Source organism: Leptonotus elevatus, chromosome 5 (genome assembly GCF_054856555.1).
Source record: "Leptonotus elevatus isolate MCC_2025b chromosome 5, RoL_Lele_1.0, whole genome shotgun sequence".
NCBI classification, from domain to species: Eukaryota; Metazoa; Chordata; class Actinopteri; order Syngnathiformes; family Syngnathidae; genus Leptonotus; species Leptonotus elevatus.
In genome coordinates this window covers 87,310-102,335 of record NC_141243.1, presented here as the reverse complement: position 1 = coordinate 102,335, position 15,026 = coordinate 87,310, and the positions used below count along the sequence as shown (strand labels likewise).

The following is a 15,026-nucleotide window of genomic DNA, read 5'->3' as shown; positions in this document are numbered from 1 at the left end:
AAACTAAAAAGCTGATGCTGCAACATGCAGGGGCGTCAGAGTTTGTAGAAACACATTTAAATGAGAGCGGCGTCTTCAAATACCTTGTCGTTATCGAGGCATCCCTGTCAGTGATTTGGGGAACGAAATCACTCCATTTTTGCCCCAATAATAACACTCGTCGCAAAAGCGGAAGTGTGGCGTCGTCATCATTTACAATCGGGCAGCGTCGCTTTTATTTAATTTATTAACCATTATTCCAAGGTACAAGTATATAGAGAACCTAAGTTGTATACAAAGTTGAACACCCACATGTTAGGGAGTCACGCACATTCAAAAAGTTTATTAGTGATCGTTTTAAAAGGCCTTTTTGAATCAGAGCGAGGCTGTTGCGTCATCACCGGCGGACGAATCGCTCCGACTGACGTCATCAGAGCGCGACCAACGATGCGCGTGTGGCGGACCTTGGCGACCTTGTCGTTAGGAGCCGTACTGGGCGCCTCGGCGAGCCGCCTGTGGAGGCGTCCGGGCGGCGAGCAGCAGGACCGGGAGGAGGACCAGGAGGAGGACCAGGAGGAGGCGGTCGGCCTGCTGGCCCGGGTGCCGCTGATTCCGGTACCGAGCGTCCACGCCTCCTCCGAATTGACGGTGCGTACCCGTGCCGACGTCAGCCAGCGACCGCCCTTTACTGGAAGTTTTTTTAATTTCAAAGCAAATAAGATACTCGTGCAAATGTGAACGATTTGTCACGTCAAGAATTTGCATTGTGGCCTTTCAAATGCTCATGTTTCAAATGACTTTTTCGCCATTTCCACTGCGACTTCGACTTTCATCTTCCCTTGAGTTTCGAGGGGTGGAGTGTTGGAGGGTGACGTCATACTCGAACTCCCGGACAGTTTATTTTTATTTTATTTTTTATTTACTTATTTATTTGTATTCATCATTCAAATACAAACAGTTAAGGCACACATTATCATTATCAACAGTTGAACAGCATCAAGAACAAAATAACAAAAAAAGGATAACCGAAAAAAGTGAGGAATTTAATCCAAAAGAACAAACGGGTCGGGCCGTGAAAGAAAATAGTCTCTGGGCATTTTTGTTTGTCATGAAATAGCTTGAGATCATTCTTCCCACTGACAGTAGTTTTGCTCAGCTCAACCCACACAACTTTTTCTTTTTTGTCTTTGAGCTCAGTCAGATTAGCGGAAAAGTCCACTCCGTGTTTGGAGCCACACGACAGCAAGCGCGAAAGCGACAAAAACATCTCGCCGTCGCCGCGTATTGCCAAGAAGCGCATTCGGGAAGCAGCCGTCAATCAGTCACGGTGACAGTCATGATCGATGGCGTCGTTCCGGGGAAAGGATATGGAAGTGCAGCAGCTTGCGTTGCTTCTTTTTTTATTCTCCCCAATTCAACAATTCGTTTTTTAACAAATAGAAATCCACAACCAGAACACAACACACGAGCAAAACAATCTTGCAGGCCGGTCACATCCGGTACCGACATCGGTGCAGGAAGGGGAGCCCAAGTGCCTTCCTGTTGGGCAATGGCGAGGAAGCCATCGAAAGACGACGTAGCAAGACCAGGAAAAATTCCCACTTTTGCGGCGGTGGTCGCAGACGCCGGGCGACCAATCGTTGGGCCCATCACACGACACGGGCTGCGCTACGTCAAGACAACTCAAAATCGGCCACGACATGCGACGCGTCCAAAATCTGAGGTCTGACCTGACGTGAGCGAGCGGACCACACGATCGGGATGCAAGCGTCAGCTCAGACGTCAAGAAAAATGAAAAAAGAAAAAGAGATTTCTTTGAGCTTGAGTCGGAAGCTGCAGTTCCGCTTTAGGCCAGAGGTGGCAGTCGTGAGTCAAACTCCACAAAACACCTTTTCAATAATCCAACTGCATATGGTGACGTGTGGATTTGAACCCGGGATGAAGATGTCACGTTCCCATGGTGTTCATTGTTGCAGCTGGGCCGGCCTTCGGGGGCGGCGCTGATGAAATACGGCTTCCCGTCGCTGTCCAACGTCCGCGCCAGAGAATCCTACGTCAGCTCGTACGACCCGCGAACACGGACGCCCGCGTGGGTCATCGAGAGGCTCGGCGGCGACACGCTGCTCGGGACGGCCGACAGGAAGCGCTGCGACTTTAAGGAGGACGACAGGTCGGTCTCGCGCGTGCGTGTGTGCGTGCGCGCGCCACTCAGCGTGCGCGTTTGTGTGCAGCGTCCACGTGTTCCACCGCGCCACCAACGCCGACTACAAGGGGAGCGGCCTGGACAGAGGTCACATGGCGGCGGCGGCCAATCACAAGGGGAGCCAGAAGGCCATGGACGACACCTTCTACCTGACCAACGTGGCCCCTCAGGTGCGCGCGCTCGCCTCCCTTCCGCCGCACGCCACGCACACACATAAACGCCCGCGTGCATGCGTGTGCGCAGAACCCTCACTTGAACCAGAACGCGTGGAACAATCTGGAGAAGTTGTGTCGCTCTCTCACCAAACGCTACGCTAACGTCTACGTGTGCACGGGCCCCCTCTACCTGCCCAGGTGAGGCGTGAAGATCACATGACCACGACGATGGCGTCGTCATTTCACGAGTTGCGAACTGAAGGTGGCGCTCTCGCGTGTCTTTCAGGCAGGAAGCTGACGGCAAACTTTACGTGCGCTACCAAGTTGTGGGCGGGAACCACGTGGCCGTGCCCACGCACTTCTTCAAGGTCAGCCGGTGTCGCCGCCATCTTGGATGTGGCACGCGTGGGGAGTTGGAAAGGGAATGCAAAGAAATGAAGCGTCAATCGCTGCTGTTGTGTCTTAACCACCAGGGGGCCGGTGTCCAGAGCTGTTGAGAGAGAGTAACAAGATGGCGTCCGTATGTCATGTGACCAGTAGTTGACCCCAAAAAGATTTGCATTTGAGAGAAGAGGAAATGGGGAACAAAATGGATTTAAAGATGGATTTCACAAACTGCAGCTGCTGGTCACATGACATACGGACGCCATCTTGTTACCCTGCTGAAACGACTCTGGTGGTGTCCAAACGCAGCTTTTGGATGCTTCTTGAGCTCTGCATAGGCCTGATAACCATCCTGTTGATTGGAATCAGGTGTGTTGGAGCAGGGAACCGTCCGAAACCCTCCTGGACCGACTTTGGACGCCACTGCGATAATACAAACATACACGAAGATGGCCACAACTCCTCATTGCTCCTTTTTGCACAGCAGAAACAAAAACCTGCCTGTCACTATTGTTGGTTTTCGTTATGTAAATGAAATGCATTGGTTTGTATTTGACATCGTGGAGGCTTAGAAACGTTGGTAATCATTTGTTACAATTCCTCGATAAGGTTTGACTCACCAGATACACAAAAAAATTCTTTTTTGGGGGAATTTTTTGTTTTTGTCTTATTGTGGTAAAAAAACAAAAGCCTTCAAACGATACTTTTGAAAATGACAAGTTGTTAAGAATGAAGATTATTGAGTTTGCTTTCGTTGTTGGCGATGATGCAATCAAGCGAGTCCAAATGAGCGCCACGTTTCCAACCGCGTCCTAAAAAGCCGCCGACGGCAAAGCGACTTCCAACACGTCGCCGAGGTCAGTGCTCAAGCGGCGATTTGTTCATTGGGGACGCGCTCATCATACCGCGTTTGTTTGTTAAAGATCATTCTTCAAAGATGGCCGCCGCTCGTCACCTTGCTAACATCACAACAATAATGGCAGGCAGGAATTTGTCGCTTGTGACACCTTCAATATGGCCGACAACATGCCCATATGTCTTCATGTCTGGCGTCGCCGATGACGTCACGCGTGTGACCGCAGGTGTTGATTTTGGAGCGCGGCGGCCAGGACGGCGTGGAACTGCGCTCGTACGTCCTTCCCAACCAGCCCGTGGACGACAAGATCCCTCTGGAGCGCTTCCTGGTTCCCATCGAAAGCATCGAGAGGGCCTCGGGACTCCTGTTCGTGCCCAACATCGTCAGGGCCGGCGGCGGCGCCGCCATTGCCGGCGCCACCATCGCCGGCCAATGAAAGTCGAGGAAAGGCCTCGTGCCAGGACCACGCTCGCTAACCTCTTCCATCTGCGATTGCGGCGGCAGGCGGACGTTGACATCCTGACTTGGAATTGTTTGTCATTTTTCATTTCAAGCAGTTCCAAGAGCAAATGTGTTCGTTTCAAAGAAGCTTCCTTTGACTTATTATTATTATTTTTTGTTTTCTTTCAATTGAGGTCGTATTTGTCAAGTGAAAGATTAAAAAAAGAAAATTGAAATAAGAGCATGAACCCAACAGCTCGTCTGATATTGACAAACAGGACATTTTCGCGATACCGTTTGTTTTATAAAAGACCTCGTTTGAATTTCTGTATTCAAAAAAAGAAGGTTTGTTTTTATGAGACCACTTTTTTTTCCAAGACGATACTCAACTTTTGAGACCAGATACCGATACCACTGGTACATCAAATCCGCCCCCCCAAATAATGACATCATTTTAAAGAAAAAAAACGTATAAATCCCAATTTCGTATTTTTCCTTAAAATGACATGAAATGAATGTCAATTTTCTATTCCTCTAATTTCTAGTTCCTGATTGTAAAACGAGACGGCGGCCGTCACAAGTACCGATTCCTTAAAACAGTGGTGGGCCGGAGTCCTGCATGTTTTGGATGTTTCCCTTCTCCATCACAGCTGAATCATTTGATCAGCTCATCAGAAAGCTCTGCATAAGCCAGATATTGATCCTTTTGATTGGAAATCCGCTTGCGTTGCAAGAGAAAAACCTCCAAAACCTGCAGGAATCTGGTCCTCGAGGACCCAGTTTGCCCACCCCAAAAAGCTTCACCCAAACATCTCGACATCAAACTCAGACAGCGACTCCCGCCCAATTTAAAACTATTTGCGGCAATCCAAGGCTTTTATCTGCAGTGATCCGAAGGCAACAAGCTAGATGCTATGCTAACCGCCACGAACTACCCGCCCGCCCGAACTACATTGACTCCAATACAAACGCACCCCTGAGACAACGCAACAGGCACGTTTGTCTTTTCTTCTGTAGTTCTCGGAATGGACGGAGCGGATATAAGAATTTAGGACTTGCGTAGACAATTTTAAGGCCTGGGCTGAAAATATGGGCGTGTTTTTTGTTGGAAATCGTTTCTTTGATTTCTGCGTGCTCAAAATAAAACTCAAAGTTGAAGTCTCGTGGAGAAGTTTTTTGCCAGCTTTATTTTCAGAATTCTGAAGACACTTTAGAACCTTGCTCAAACAGCATCTGGTCCAGAAGTGTGCCCCCTTTCCTTTCTCCCTTACTTATACAAAAACAGTTTACTCCCCCTTTCATCTTGTCCTGTCAGCAGAGTGAAATACACAACTTGATAATCTTGCTTCAGTTCCTCTCTTAGTCCACTCCAGATGTGGGTAAACAATTGGCCCCCGGCGCCCCCTCGCACCGGGGATTTTTATGGACCGACCTCTGATTGCATTTACAGACATCCCCTCATTTAGACTGAATCAGAAACTTTACTTCCCCAGGGAAGAGAACATAGACTAACATCTTTATCAACTGTTGTCTTATTATTACACATCTCTCACTAATATCAAAAACAATTAAAATATAAATTGAAACAGAAAAACAATGTTAATAATCTAACATTTTGAAGACATTTAAGGCCTAAAATTTACGTTTCTGAATTTGAGACTTTTTTTTAGACCCCGCGGGAACCCTGTGGATTACAACATTTTGTGGTACATGGCGCCAACTAGTGTACAGGAGGGACCTAGCAGCAACTGATTGCAACATCGGTGGCTTGCAGCTAAACGGAAGCATTTATTGGTTTGCGCAACGATGACTTCCATCCTGCCAATCAAAACTTTTGTAACCGCCGTACGGAAAAGCGCGTACAGTGGCCGACCCTCGCCGAAGCTCCAGCCGGACCGGCTGAATGACGGAAGCTGCACGCAAAACTGACGATGGGACGTCCTTCCTCAAGAAAATGAAGGAAGCTGACGCAAAAGCCAGACAAAAAGATGAAAAGAAGGATGAACGCAATACGATGTCACTGGCTCAGGAAGAGGCGGGGCTTACAGGCGCACATTCAAACAAGCTGGGCTAAGCGCCGCCGTCTGTGGCGAGGGCCTCCCATTGGCTGTTAGGCGTCGTCTGCGAGTCGGTGGACGTCCTCAGGTGGGGGCGGGCTTAGAGGCGCGCGTTTACTTCGCCGCCTGCTGGGCCCCGTGTTGTCCATTTCCAGCAAGTCGCCGTCTTCTCCCGATGCGAAGATGTTGAGGAGAGCGTACGCGTCCTTCGGGGCCACTTCCTGCTCCGCCTCGTCCTCCGCACGGTCTTGGTAGCGCCGCAGCTGCTCCACGAGCCGCGGCGCCACCCGGTCCTGCAGGAAGTCGATGATCTCTGCGGGCGGCGGCGAGAGTTACGAGCGAGCGGCGCAAGGAAAACGTGACGGCTTGCGACGATACCGACCTCCGTAGCTAAGTCGAGTCCAGTCGGGAACGTTGCAGACTTTGAGTCTTCGGAAAAGCTTCTGGCTACAAACCGGAGTCACGCCACTGAAAGAGCCGGCGACAGCGGCGCGTCACAACCTTCTGCCGGCGCGCCACAACCTTCTGCCGGCGCGCCACAACCTTCTGCCGGCGCACCACAACCTTCTGCCGGCGCGCCGCAACCTTCTGCCGGCGCGCCGCAACCTTCTGCCGCTTTCCAAGCTCAACTTACCCCACAGTGGCAGCAACCGTCTCCCAATCCACGTCCCTGGCGTCCTCCACGTTCAAAGCGTATAATCTGAAAGTCATGACAATCACGACCTTCGTCTCGGCTGCCGTCAACAACCTGCAGTCGCCCGTCGATCAATCAATGGATCCGGCTTACGCGTTGATCAGGTCCAGTCTGGTTTTCAGTCTCTTCGGTCTTTTCACGGGGCTTTTCTCAGACAGTCGGCACTTCAGGATACCGAACCTGAAACGCAACAAAAAGATGGGCTTTTTTTCCTGAAAGACAAACTTGAAATGTACGCTCGCGGTTTTCCAGGTCAGACAACGGCAAGACAATCTCGATCTTCAGCTGTGCTCACAACTTGACACGCTCACCGGCAACTTTTGTAAAATGGCTGCCAGCCTTCAAAGAACAAAACGATCAGGCCAAACACTTTTTTGACTTGGAATGGGATTCAAATTGAGGAGACAGATGAGGTGGAACCCGCGACCTGACACGGATATACATCCGTCCATCCATCCAGCCATCCTTCTGTGCATCCATCCATCAGTCCGTCAATCAGTCCATCCATCCATTGATCCATCATCCGTCCATCTGTCTGTGCATCCGTCCATCCATTTGTCCGTGCATCCATCCATCCATCAGTCCGTCCAGCCATCCACCCTTCTGTCCATCCATCCATTGATCCATCATCCGTCCATCTGTCTGTGCATCCGTCCATCCATTTGTCCATGCATCCATCCATCCATCAGTCCGTCCAGCCATCCATCCATTGATCCATCATCCGTCCATCTGTCTGTGCATCCGTCCATCCATCCAGCCGTCCGCCCATCCATCTTTCTGTGCATCCATCAGTCCTTCCATCCATCCATTTATCCATCATCCGTCCATCTGTCTGTGCATTCGCCCATCCATCCATCCATTTGTTCATCCATCCATCCTTCTGTGCATCCATCCATCAGTCCGTCCATCCGTGCAGCCATCCGTCAATCAGTCCATCCATCCATCATCCATCCGTGCTTCCATGCATCCGTGCAGCCATCCTTCTGTGCATCCATCAGTCCATCCATCCACTGATCCATCATCCGTCCATCTGTCTGTGCATCCGCCCATCCATCCATCCAGCCGTCCATCCATCCATCTGTCAATCAGTCCGTCCATCCATCAATCCATTGATCCATCATCCGTCCGTGCTTCCATGCATCCGTGCAGCCATCCTTCTGTGCATCCATCAGTCCGTCCATCCATTGATCCATCCGTCCGTGCATCCATCCATCCGTGCTTCATCTCCTGCTCATCCAACATGGGGTCACGGGGGCAGCCCAGCCTTCCCTCTCTCCCGCCTGCCACTTGGGTCTCTTCGCGGGCGTCCCCAGGCCAGCTGAGAGACAGCCGTCTCTCCAGCGTGTCCTGGCTCGTCCACCGGCGGTAACGGATGGCGTCCGGTGGAAGAAGCGGACGCGGATATGTGGTGCCAAATGGATGGACGGGATTCAAATGAAACTAAATGACACCTTGAAAGAAAATAATGAATGCCGAGCCTTCGTATTCGCTTCTAGCCCGACGAGCCACGCCCACTTTCGTCAATGCAAGAAAGGGAGCGCTTGTACAAAATGAAATGTGAATTTGTACGGCGCGATGAGCGCACTCACCACTTGATGCGACACTGAGTCCAGCATCGGGTGCGCACGTGCTGGCTGATGTCCGTCCAGGGCAAATGCGCGCAAAGCTGATGCAGGTTCAAAAGGCCGTCCCGGGAAGCGGAGCGGCTTTGCAGCGACACCGCCTGCAGGTGCGCCTTGACGGCCTCCTTCAACCTGCCCTCCTCCTCCGCCGTCCAATTGCCTCGACCCGACGCTGGCCGACAGCAAACGCGACCGCGTGGAAAAAGAGAAGAACGTTTTGCCGTGAACGATCGTCAACAAGCGGCAAAAGACGATTGCAAAAGTCAAACGAGTGCCAATGGTGCAAATAAAAGCCCGACAGAAGGAAAGAGGAGGGGCGTGCACTTCTGCAGGTGTGGCAAGGTGAGGAGTTGGCTGACCAAAGCGGACTCACCCATTTGGGCAAAGCGTTTCTGTAAGGCGTATTTGCTGCGACCCATCTTCGCGGCGATGCTCCTCCAATCGTTCCCGTGGAGCTTCTGGAACTTGAGCAGTTGCGCAACCTCCTCGTCCGAGAACCTCGGCAACATCAAGCACACCGCCGTCAACGCGCGCACCTCCACATACGAGCCGCGCCTTACAAAATGGCCTCCGCTAAGCAAAGGAGACGCGAGTGCAAATGCAGCCAAAATGACGCCATGAAAAAAAAGAAAAATAATGCACTACTTCGTTTCAAAAACATCTGCGACGTCGATCAAATGTTCATTTTTGCGGGGGATTTTTATCATTTCTGGTATCGGTCGGCAGGACCATTTTGGATCATATCATGGGGGGGCAAATTCTTCACAGGATTTTATGGCAGTAGGAACGGCCCAATGACATTTTTTGGAACCCGGATCCAATGCGAAGACTAATCATGATGCATTTGCATTCTACTTTGTTGTAGAATAAAAAGAGCCGCTTTGGAATTGCTTTGCGGGTCTGGACGAGATTAGCGACACGGCACCGCCATCGATTCCAACGAGGGAAAATGATTGGCGACGGTGCGAGAGTTTTGCGTCGGGAGCCGGCTCTTATTTCAAGGTGTCGGAGAACAAGCGCGAAGAGTCGGTCTCACTGTCCCATGTGGTTCAGGTCGTCCAGCTTGAACGCTCGGGCCAAAACCAGCTTGCACGGCCTCGGGATTCCCTCGGCTGCAGGACAGGACGACATCGGACCAACCGTCAACACAACAAGCCAGCAACGCGCTGGTGCAAAGTGCGCGTCCCACCGATGGCGCCCATGAAGCCGTGCCGCCGTCTGAGCCTCTTGACGCCCGCCGCCTCGAGGTCGTCGCAGCGATGAGGGAAGAGAAGTTTCTCGGTGGAGGCGATGCCCGTCACGGCCAGGAAGTCCGCCATGTTTTCTCGGATTCGCCGATTCTCATCCTGAGTGAAGCGCCCCCAGCGGACGCGCACGCCTGCACACACCCGGGGGAAGAGGCGGAGCTTAGCATAACGGGGACCCTGTCGACCTTTTTTATTGGAACTTTCAAGAAATGCAAAAATAAAATGGAAGGGGAACGCTAGAAATTCGAATAAGGAGCAAAAATGTGCAAAAACTTTTTGACGCTTAGAGGGGGTGCATTTTGAAGTGTTTCGAAAAAAAAGGAAAATACGAATTTTGGCGATGGAAACAGCTTTTGCAAATAACCGCCGACAGACTGGACACACGTTTTGACCGGATGTGACGTCACGCGTGCGTTTAAAGTAAGGTTCGTTTGGGGGCGAACAAACAGAAATATTGTTGCTATTCATTAAAGAAACGAATATTAATGACATTTTCGATGGAAAAAAGTAAAGAAACGCTTCAGTTGATCAAGAACTGCAAAAGCAAACTCATACGACGCAGTCGGCCTCAATGACATTTGCTCGTTGCGAGTTGCATTCCTTTATGCTTACGCACGCCGACTGACAAAATGGCGGCCAAGCCCCTTTCCAGCGGTGCGTTGCTTTCAAATGCGTCAGACGTCCCAACATCGCGACAGGGACGCAACCGTCGCATTTCTTTCTTGGATTTTCAAGCGCGAGCGCCGCCACCTTGTTCTTTGAAGAGTCGGAAGCGGTCCAAGTCGTAGCGCAGATGTTTCCGGATCTCGTCCGCGCTTTTCTTCTTCACGTTGGGAATAAACTCTTCCAACTCTGCCACCAAAACCGGGTCAAGCCTTGAAAACACACACACACACGCACGCACACACGCACACGCACACACACACACACGCACACATGCAGGTGCAAGAGCGTTAGCAGATAAGGTGACAAATGCTCGTGTCAAAGTAACCGTTTGTTAGTATCAAGTCGGGCCGGCCCAAAAATAAAATCTCCATTTTGATTTTTACAATCTCGCCAAGTCCTGGTATGTGATCCGGTGAACTCGGTCTTGGCGAGGCCGCAGTCAGAGGACGTCCTCCGAAAGAATAACGGCCTCTTTGTCGTCGGAAGGTTTTGTGCACTTGCAGCGACATTTGCGTCTCGCTTGCCGCGTGCTTCGGACCGGAACCGATCCATTTTCAAAAGCAACTCATTTCTTAGCCAGCGTTGCATTTTGGCTGAGTGGAATGAAAACGCAGGCGAGCGCTCGCATCGGCGCCAAAAGTCAAGCGTGCAAAATTGTCGCCTGGCAGCCGCGTCACCCGAAGGTGCTTTTCTATTGGCCGCTGCTCGATGACGTCACTCCGCTGTCACACTTTCAAACGTTCTCATTCCGGTGAAATAAATCCACTTAATATCACATTTCAAATCACCCTCAAAGACTAAAACCAAAGACATTTTCGCTAGTTTTGTAAACATAAAATGTCGTTTCAGTTTTTTAAAAAGCATTCTGGTTTTTATTTTACTAACAAAATCGCTTTTGGGTTTTAGTTTGAGTATTTCCGTCACTTTTGGCTAACTAAAATCACCTCAGCGTTTACGGAAGTCAACGTGGTCCCGACCCGCACGCGTTTGACCTCCAGCCGGCAAACGGGCCGCCGCGCCAAGCCACTTTTATCAGCGCCAGATGCAAATTGAGCTGAGCCGCGAACGCTGCTGATTGGCGGGCTCGTTTGGACACGTTAGGAGTTGGACTCCAATGTCTTGTCTGCAGACATTATGCAAATGAGCTGCGATTGTGCCAACGCCCGCCGGCGCTCGGTCGCCGGACCGTTTTCACGCTCGTTCTTGTCCTCGGCTTCGTCGTGCGTCACTTTTGAACGCGCTGTTTGCAAACAGCAACAGAAATCCATCGACTCGTGTTTTCATCTCGTGTCGCCGGGTTGGAAGAGGTTGTTGTTGTTTAGGGCTGCTCGAGTTCCAGCGAGTTTGAGTTACTTTTGTAAACCTCAATGCACTTTCAGCTCCTCTAAGTGTTTCCATTTTGATTTTGAAAATGTTTCTCAATTTGACTTTGGAGTTATTTTGTTAGTTTCCGTGAAAGTAACCTTGCTTGTCACGTGTCAACAAATAAGTGATTCGGAAACAAGCGCCAAGAACTCACAGCTCATCGTAGGTCGTCCCCGTTTCCGCGTCCTCGTCCGTTTCCGCGTCCTCGTCCGTTTCTCCGTTGGTCGCCATGGCGACGCTCTCTTCTGCCCCGCCCGCCGTTACGCGCGGACGACCAATCTCGGAGGCCACAAGCGGCGCATTCGTGCTCCTCTTCTTGTTTCCTGTGGGCACAGTTGCCATGGCAACCTCCTCCTCCGTCCTCTTCTTCTTCTTCTTCACTTGGAAGCCAGGATGAAGGCTGCCGTCTTCTTCTTCTTCTTCTTCTTCTGCCGTTCGCTTCTTCTTGGTGCGCCCATCGGCAGCAAGGACGTTTTCTTGCTCTTCTTGGGCTCTTTCCTCCTTCTTCTTCTTCTTGTGTTTGTCGGCGGCCCCGTCAGCAGGAAGCGCGTTTTCTTCTCGCCTTTTCTTCTTCGTCGTCTGCACATCAGCAGGAAGGACGGCGCGGTCTTTTCCTTCTGGCCTTTTCCTCGTCTTTAGGCTGTTCCGACCCGCAGGAAAACCCCCGCCGGCTTCTTGTATCGCCGCCTCCTCCTTTTTAGTGCAGCCAGTGTCAGGAAGGAGGACGTTCTCTTCCTCCATTTCTTCTTCTGCGTCCGCGTTCTCCTTCTCGCTGAGGCCCGCAGCCGGAGCGACTTGTTTTTTCCCCTCTCGGATTTTCTTCTTCTGCTTGCTCGTGGGCACATCAGCGGGAATCCTGTTGCCTTCTCCTCCTCCTCTTGACTCCTTCTTCTTGGGAGTGTGCTTGTCAGCAGGAAGGTGGACACTTTCTTTAACTGATCTCCTCTTATTGGGCTTGTTGGTGTGAACCTCAGCGGGAAGGAGGAGGCTGTCTTCTCCTTCTGCTTCTCCTTCTGCTTCTCCTTCTGCGTTCTCCTTCTGTTTGTGAGCCAGCACATCAGCAGGAAGGAGGTTGCGCTCACCTTGTGTACCTTTCTTCTTCTTCATGTTGAGCGTTCCGGCGTGGGGAAGCCAACGGGACTGCGCTTACTTACTGTTGGTGAAAAGGATGCAAAGCAAGGACGCAAGTCTTGTTGTTTTCTTCCTGTGGGAATTGGAAAACAGAGTTCACAAGAAAGAAAGACATCATTTTGTCGTGTACACACATTTAAAGATGGCAGTGGTTATTTTGCCGTGAGCAGCTACTTTCCTGCTAACATTGATTTGCCGTGAACAGCCCTGATTGGTTAGTCATCGGAGGCGGGCGAATTGATTCTTTTGCCAAGCGTCAAGCACTGTGCGTGGTTTCTGCCTCTTTTAACAAAGTTTTCATTTTGATTTGCCACCCAAAATTGGCATTACCGCTCGAACCCTGAGCCCCCGAGCGGGGTTATCAGGCAGCAGGACGCACTTTGCGTCGTTTCAGCAGCAGCAGTCGCGTCTTCCACGTCTTGAAAGCGGTTCAATTCTTCAACAAACGCGTGAAACAAAATGGCGGGATGCATGAAACTGAAGTTAAAATGAAAAATGTTCAGAGCGGGATTCAAACTCGTGACCTAGCACTTTTGCGGCGACCGCTCGCTAACCGCTATTCCACGAGCTGGTACAAATTTACTGGCGCTGAATTTGTACTTGGAGTTCACGCGCAATTCACGGCAAAATAACGCTAGCTGGCGAGATGCAGGACACGGCAACATTCAAACGAAGCTGGACTAGTGACGTCTAGTAAGTGAAGTGCAGCTTATTACCTGAGTTTTGGTGCGATTGTCTTGTTTTCAAGAAAACTTTTCCCTTTTGTGTTTCGCTCGTGGGGAGCACAGAACGGAAGTTTCGTCGACCGAGTATTCTGTTTCCGGGTCTCGGAGTCGACTGCTTCCTGTTGGCTGAAAGCGTCGGTACGCCAACGGAGCCGCCATATTGGTCGGGGCAAGGCTGCAATTATTCTTCTTCTTTAAAAAAAACAAAAAAAAACTGGAAATATATTACTTGACTTGACAAATCAGTAACAAATCCTTCGTCAATATAAGAAAAAAATGAGACCCAACAGACAACATAAATAAATTGTTGACAGACTTTAAATAAAGAAATGAGATCCATCCATCCATTTTTTCAACTGCTTGCCCTCACAAGGGTTGCGGGGGGCGCTGGAGCCTATCCCAGCTGGCTTCGGGCAGTAGGCGGGGTACACCCTGAACTGGTTGCCAGCCAATCGCAGGGCACACAGAGACCAACAACCATCCACACTCGCAATCACACCTATGGACAATTTGGAGAGTTCAATGAACCTGCCATTGCATGTCTTTGGAATGTGGGAGGAAAGCAGAGTAAAAAAAAAAAAAGCGTTTATATGGCAAAATCCTTTTTACCTTTCTTGTTGTTTGCAAATTTAAGAGAGTCAATATAACAAATAACAATCGTTATCAAACACAAATAAACTTAAGAAATTTGCCTTTTGGGAAAATGAAAATTCCCTAACAATATTGTACATTTCTGTACCTTTGTATACAAAATAAGTGAACCTATTTCTAGCCTCAATCTTTGTAGTATGAGCAGTCTTTGGAGAATTTATTTCTCTACATTTTCCCAGAAGCTGATACTAAAACGAGAGTTTGAAGTAAACATGGTGAAGTTGCATTTGGCTGTTATGCTGCACACAAATGGATTAAGCTGCCAACCAGAAGTGAACCGAGTGTAAATGCTTTTTAAAACTTTTGCTTTTTTTTCCACGTAACTTTGATTAAGGTCTTTTAAATCATGTTTTTTTCTTTTAATTATTATTTTTTTAAACGTCCTTACGCTAAATGCTTTTACAGTTTGAGGTGTAATGTTTTGACTCTGTCAATGAATGTTCTTTTAGTAAATTGTGTAACCTACTTTTGTTTTCTCTTCTTTGCTTCTGAACGTTGTTAACTGCTGCGTTTGTTGATGCTTGTCGGTGTTGTCGTTCCTTGCGGAAAAAACATTGAGTCACCGAATGATTCCCGAGCGCGGCTCCTGCTGCTGCTGCTGCTGCTGCTGCTCACCGCTCCCTCGGTGGAAGGCTCAAATGCGGAGAAAGAATTTCGCACAAATGTAGACAAACACGTCAAGCGCTTTACGCACATTCGGTACTCCTTTTTTTTCTTTCTTAAACGTAGCTTAAAAAGCTTGAATTCAAGTTTGCACTTTAGACAATATTCATTTCCAGACGCACTCCAACCCCCCCTACAAGGCAAGCATGTATGCACGCATGCACGCACGCACGCGCACGCACACACA

General features: G+C 49.9%; 2 protein-coding genes across 2 annotated transcripts; one reads left to right on the top strand and one right to left on the bottom strand.

The window, feature by feature from the left end:
- The first annotated feature begins 406 nt into the window (after positions 1-406).
- Positions 407-5,176, top strand: endog (endonuclease G). Its single transcript, XM_086077063.1, has 6 exons — positions 407-627; positions 1,956-2,149; positions 2,211-2,352; positions 2,426-2,535; positions 2,624-2,705; positions 3,804-5,176. Exons 1-6 carry the CDS (start codon positions 427-429, stop codon positions 4,011-4,013), a joined length of 939 nt encoding a protein of 312 aa, XP_085933189.1. The 5' UTR covers positions 407-426; the 3' UTR covers positions 4,014-5,176.
- An 8-nt stretch (positions 5,177-5,184) lies between these two features.
- On the bottom strand, positions 5,185-13,625 carry LOC147173110 (transcription termination factor 1-like). The gene is made up of 11 exons (XM_086077062.1): positions 13,517-13,625; positions 11,824-12,873; positions 10,389-10,513; positions 9,581-9,769; positions 9,428-9,503; positions 8,765-8,889; positions 8,359-8,563; positions 6,863-6,949; positions 6,710-6,775; positions 6,458-6,543; positions 5,185-6,388 (listed from the first exon to the last, which is right to left on the bottom strand). The coding sequence occupies exons 2-11, from the start codon at positions 12,774-12,776 to the stop codon at positions 6,129-6,131; spliced, it is 2,172 nt and encodes a 723-aa protein (XP_085933188.1). The 5' UTR covers positions 12,777-12,873; positions 13,517-13,625; the 3' UTR covers positions 5,185-6,128.
- Positions 13,626-15,026: the final 1,401 nt, after the last annotated feature.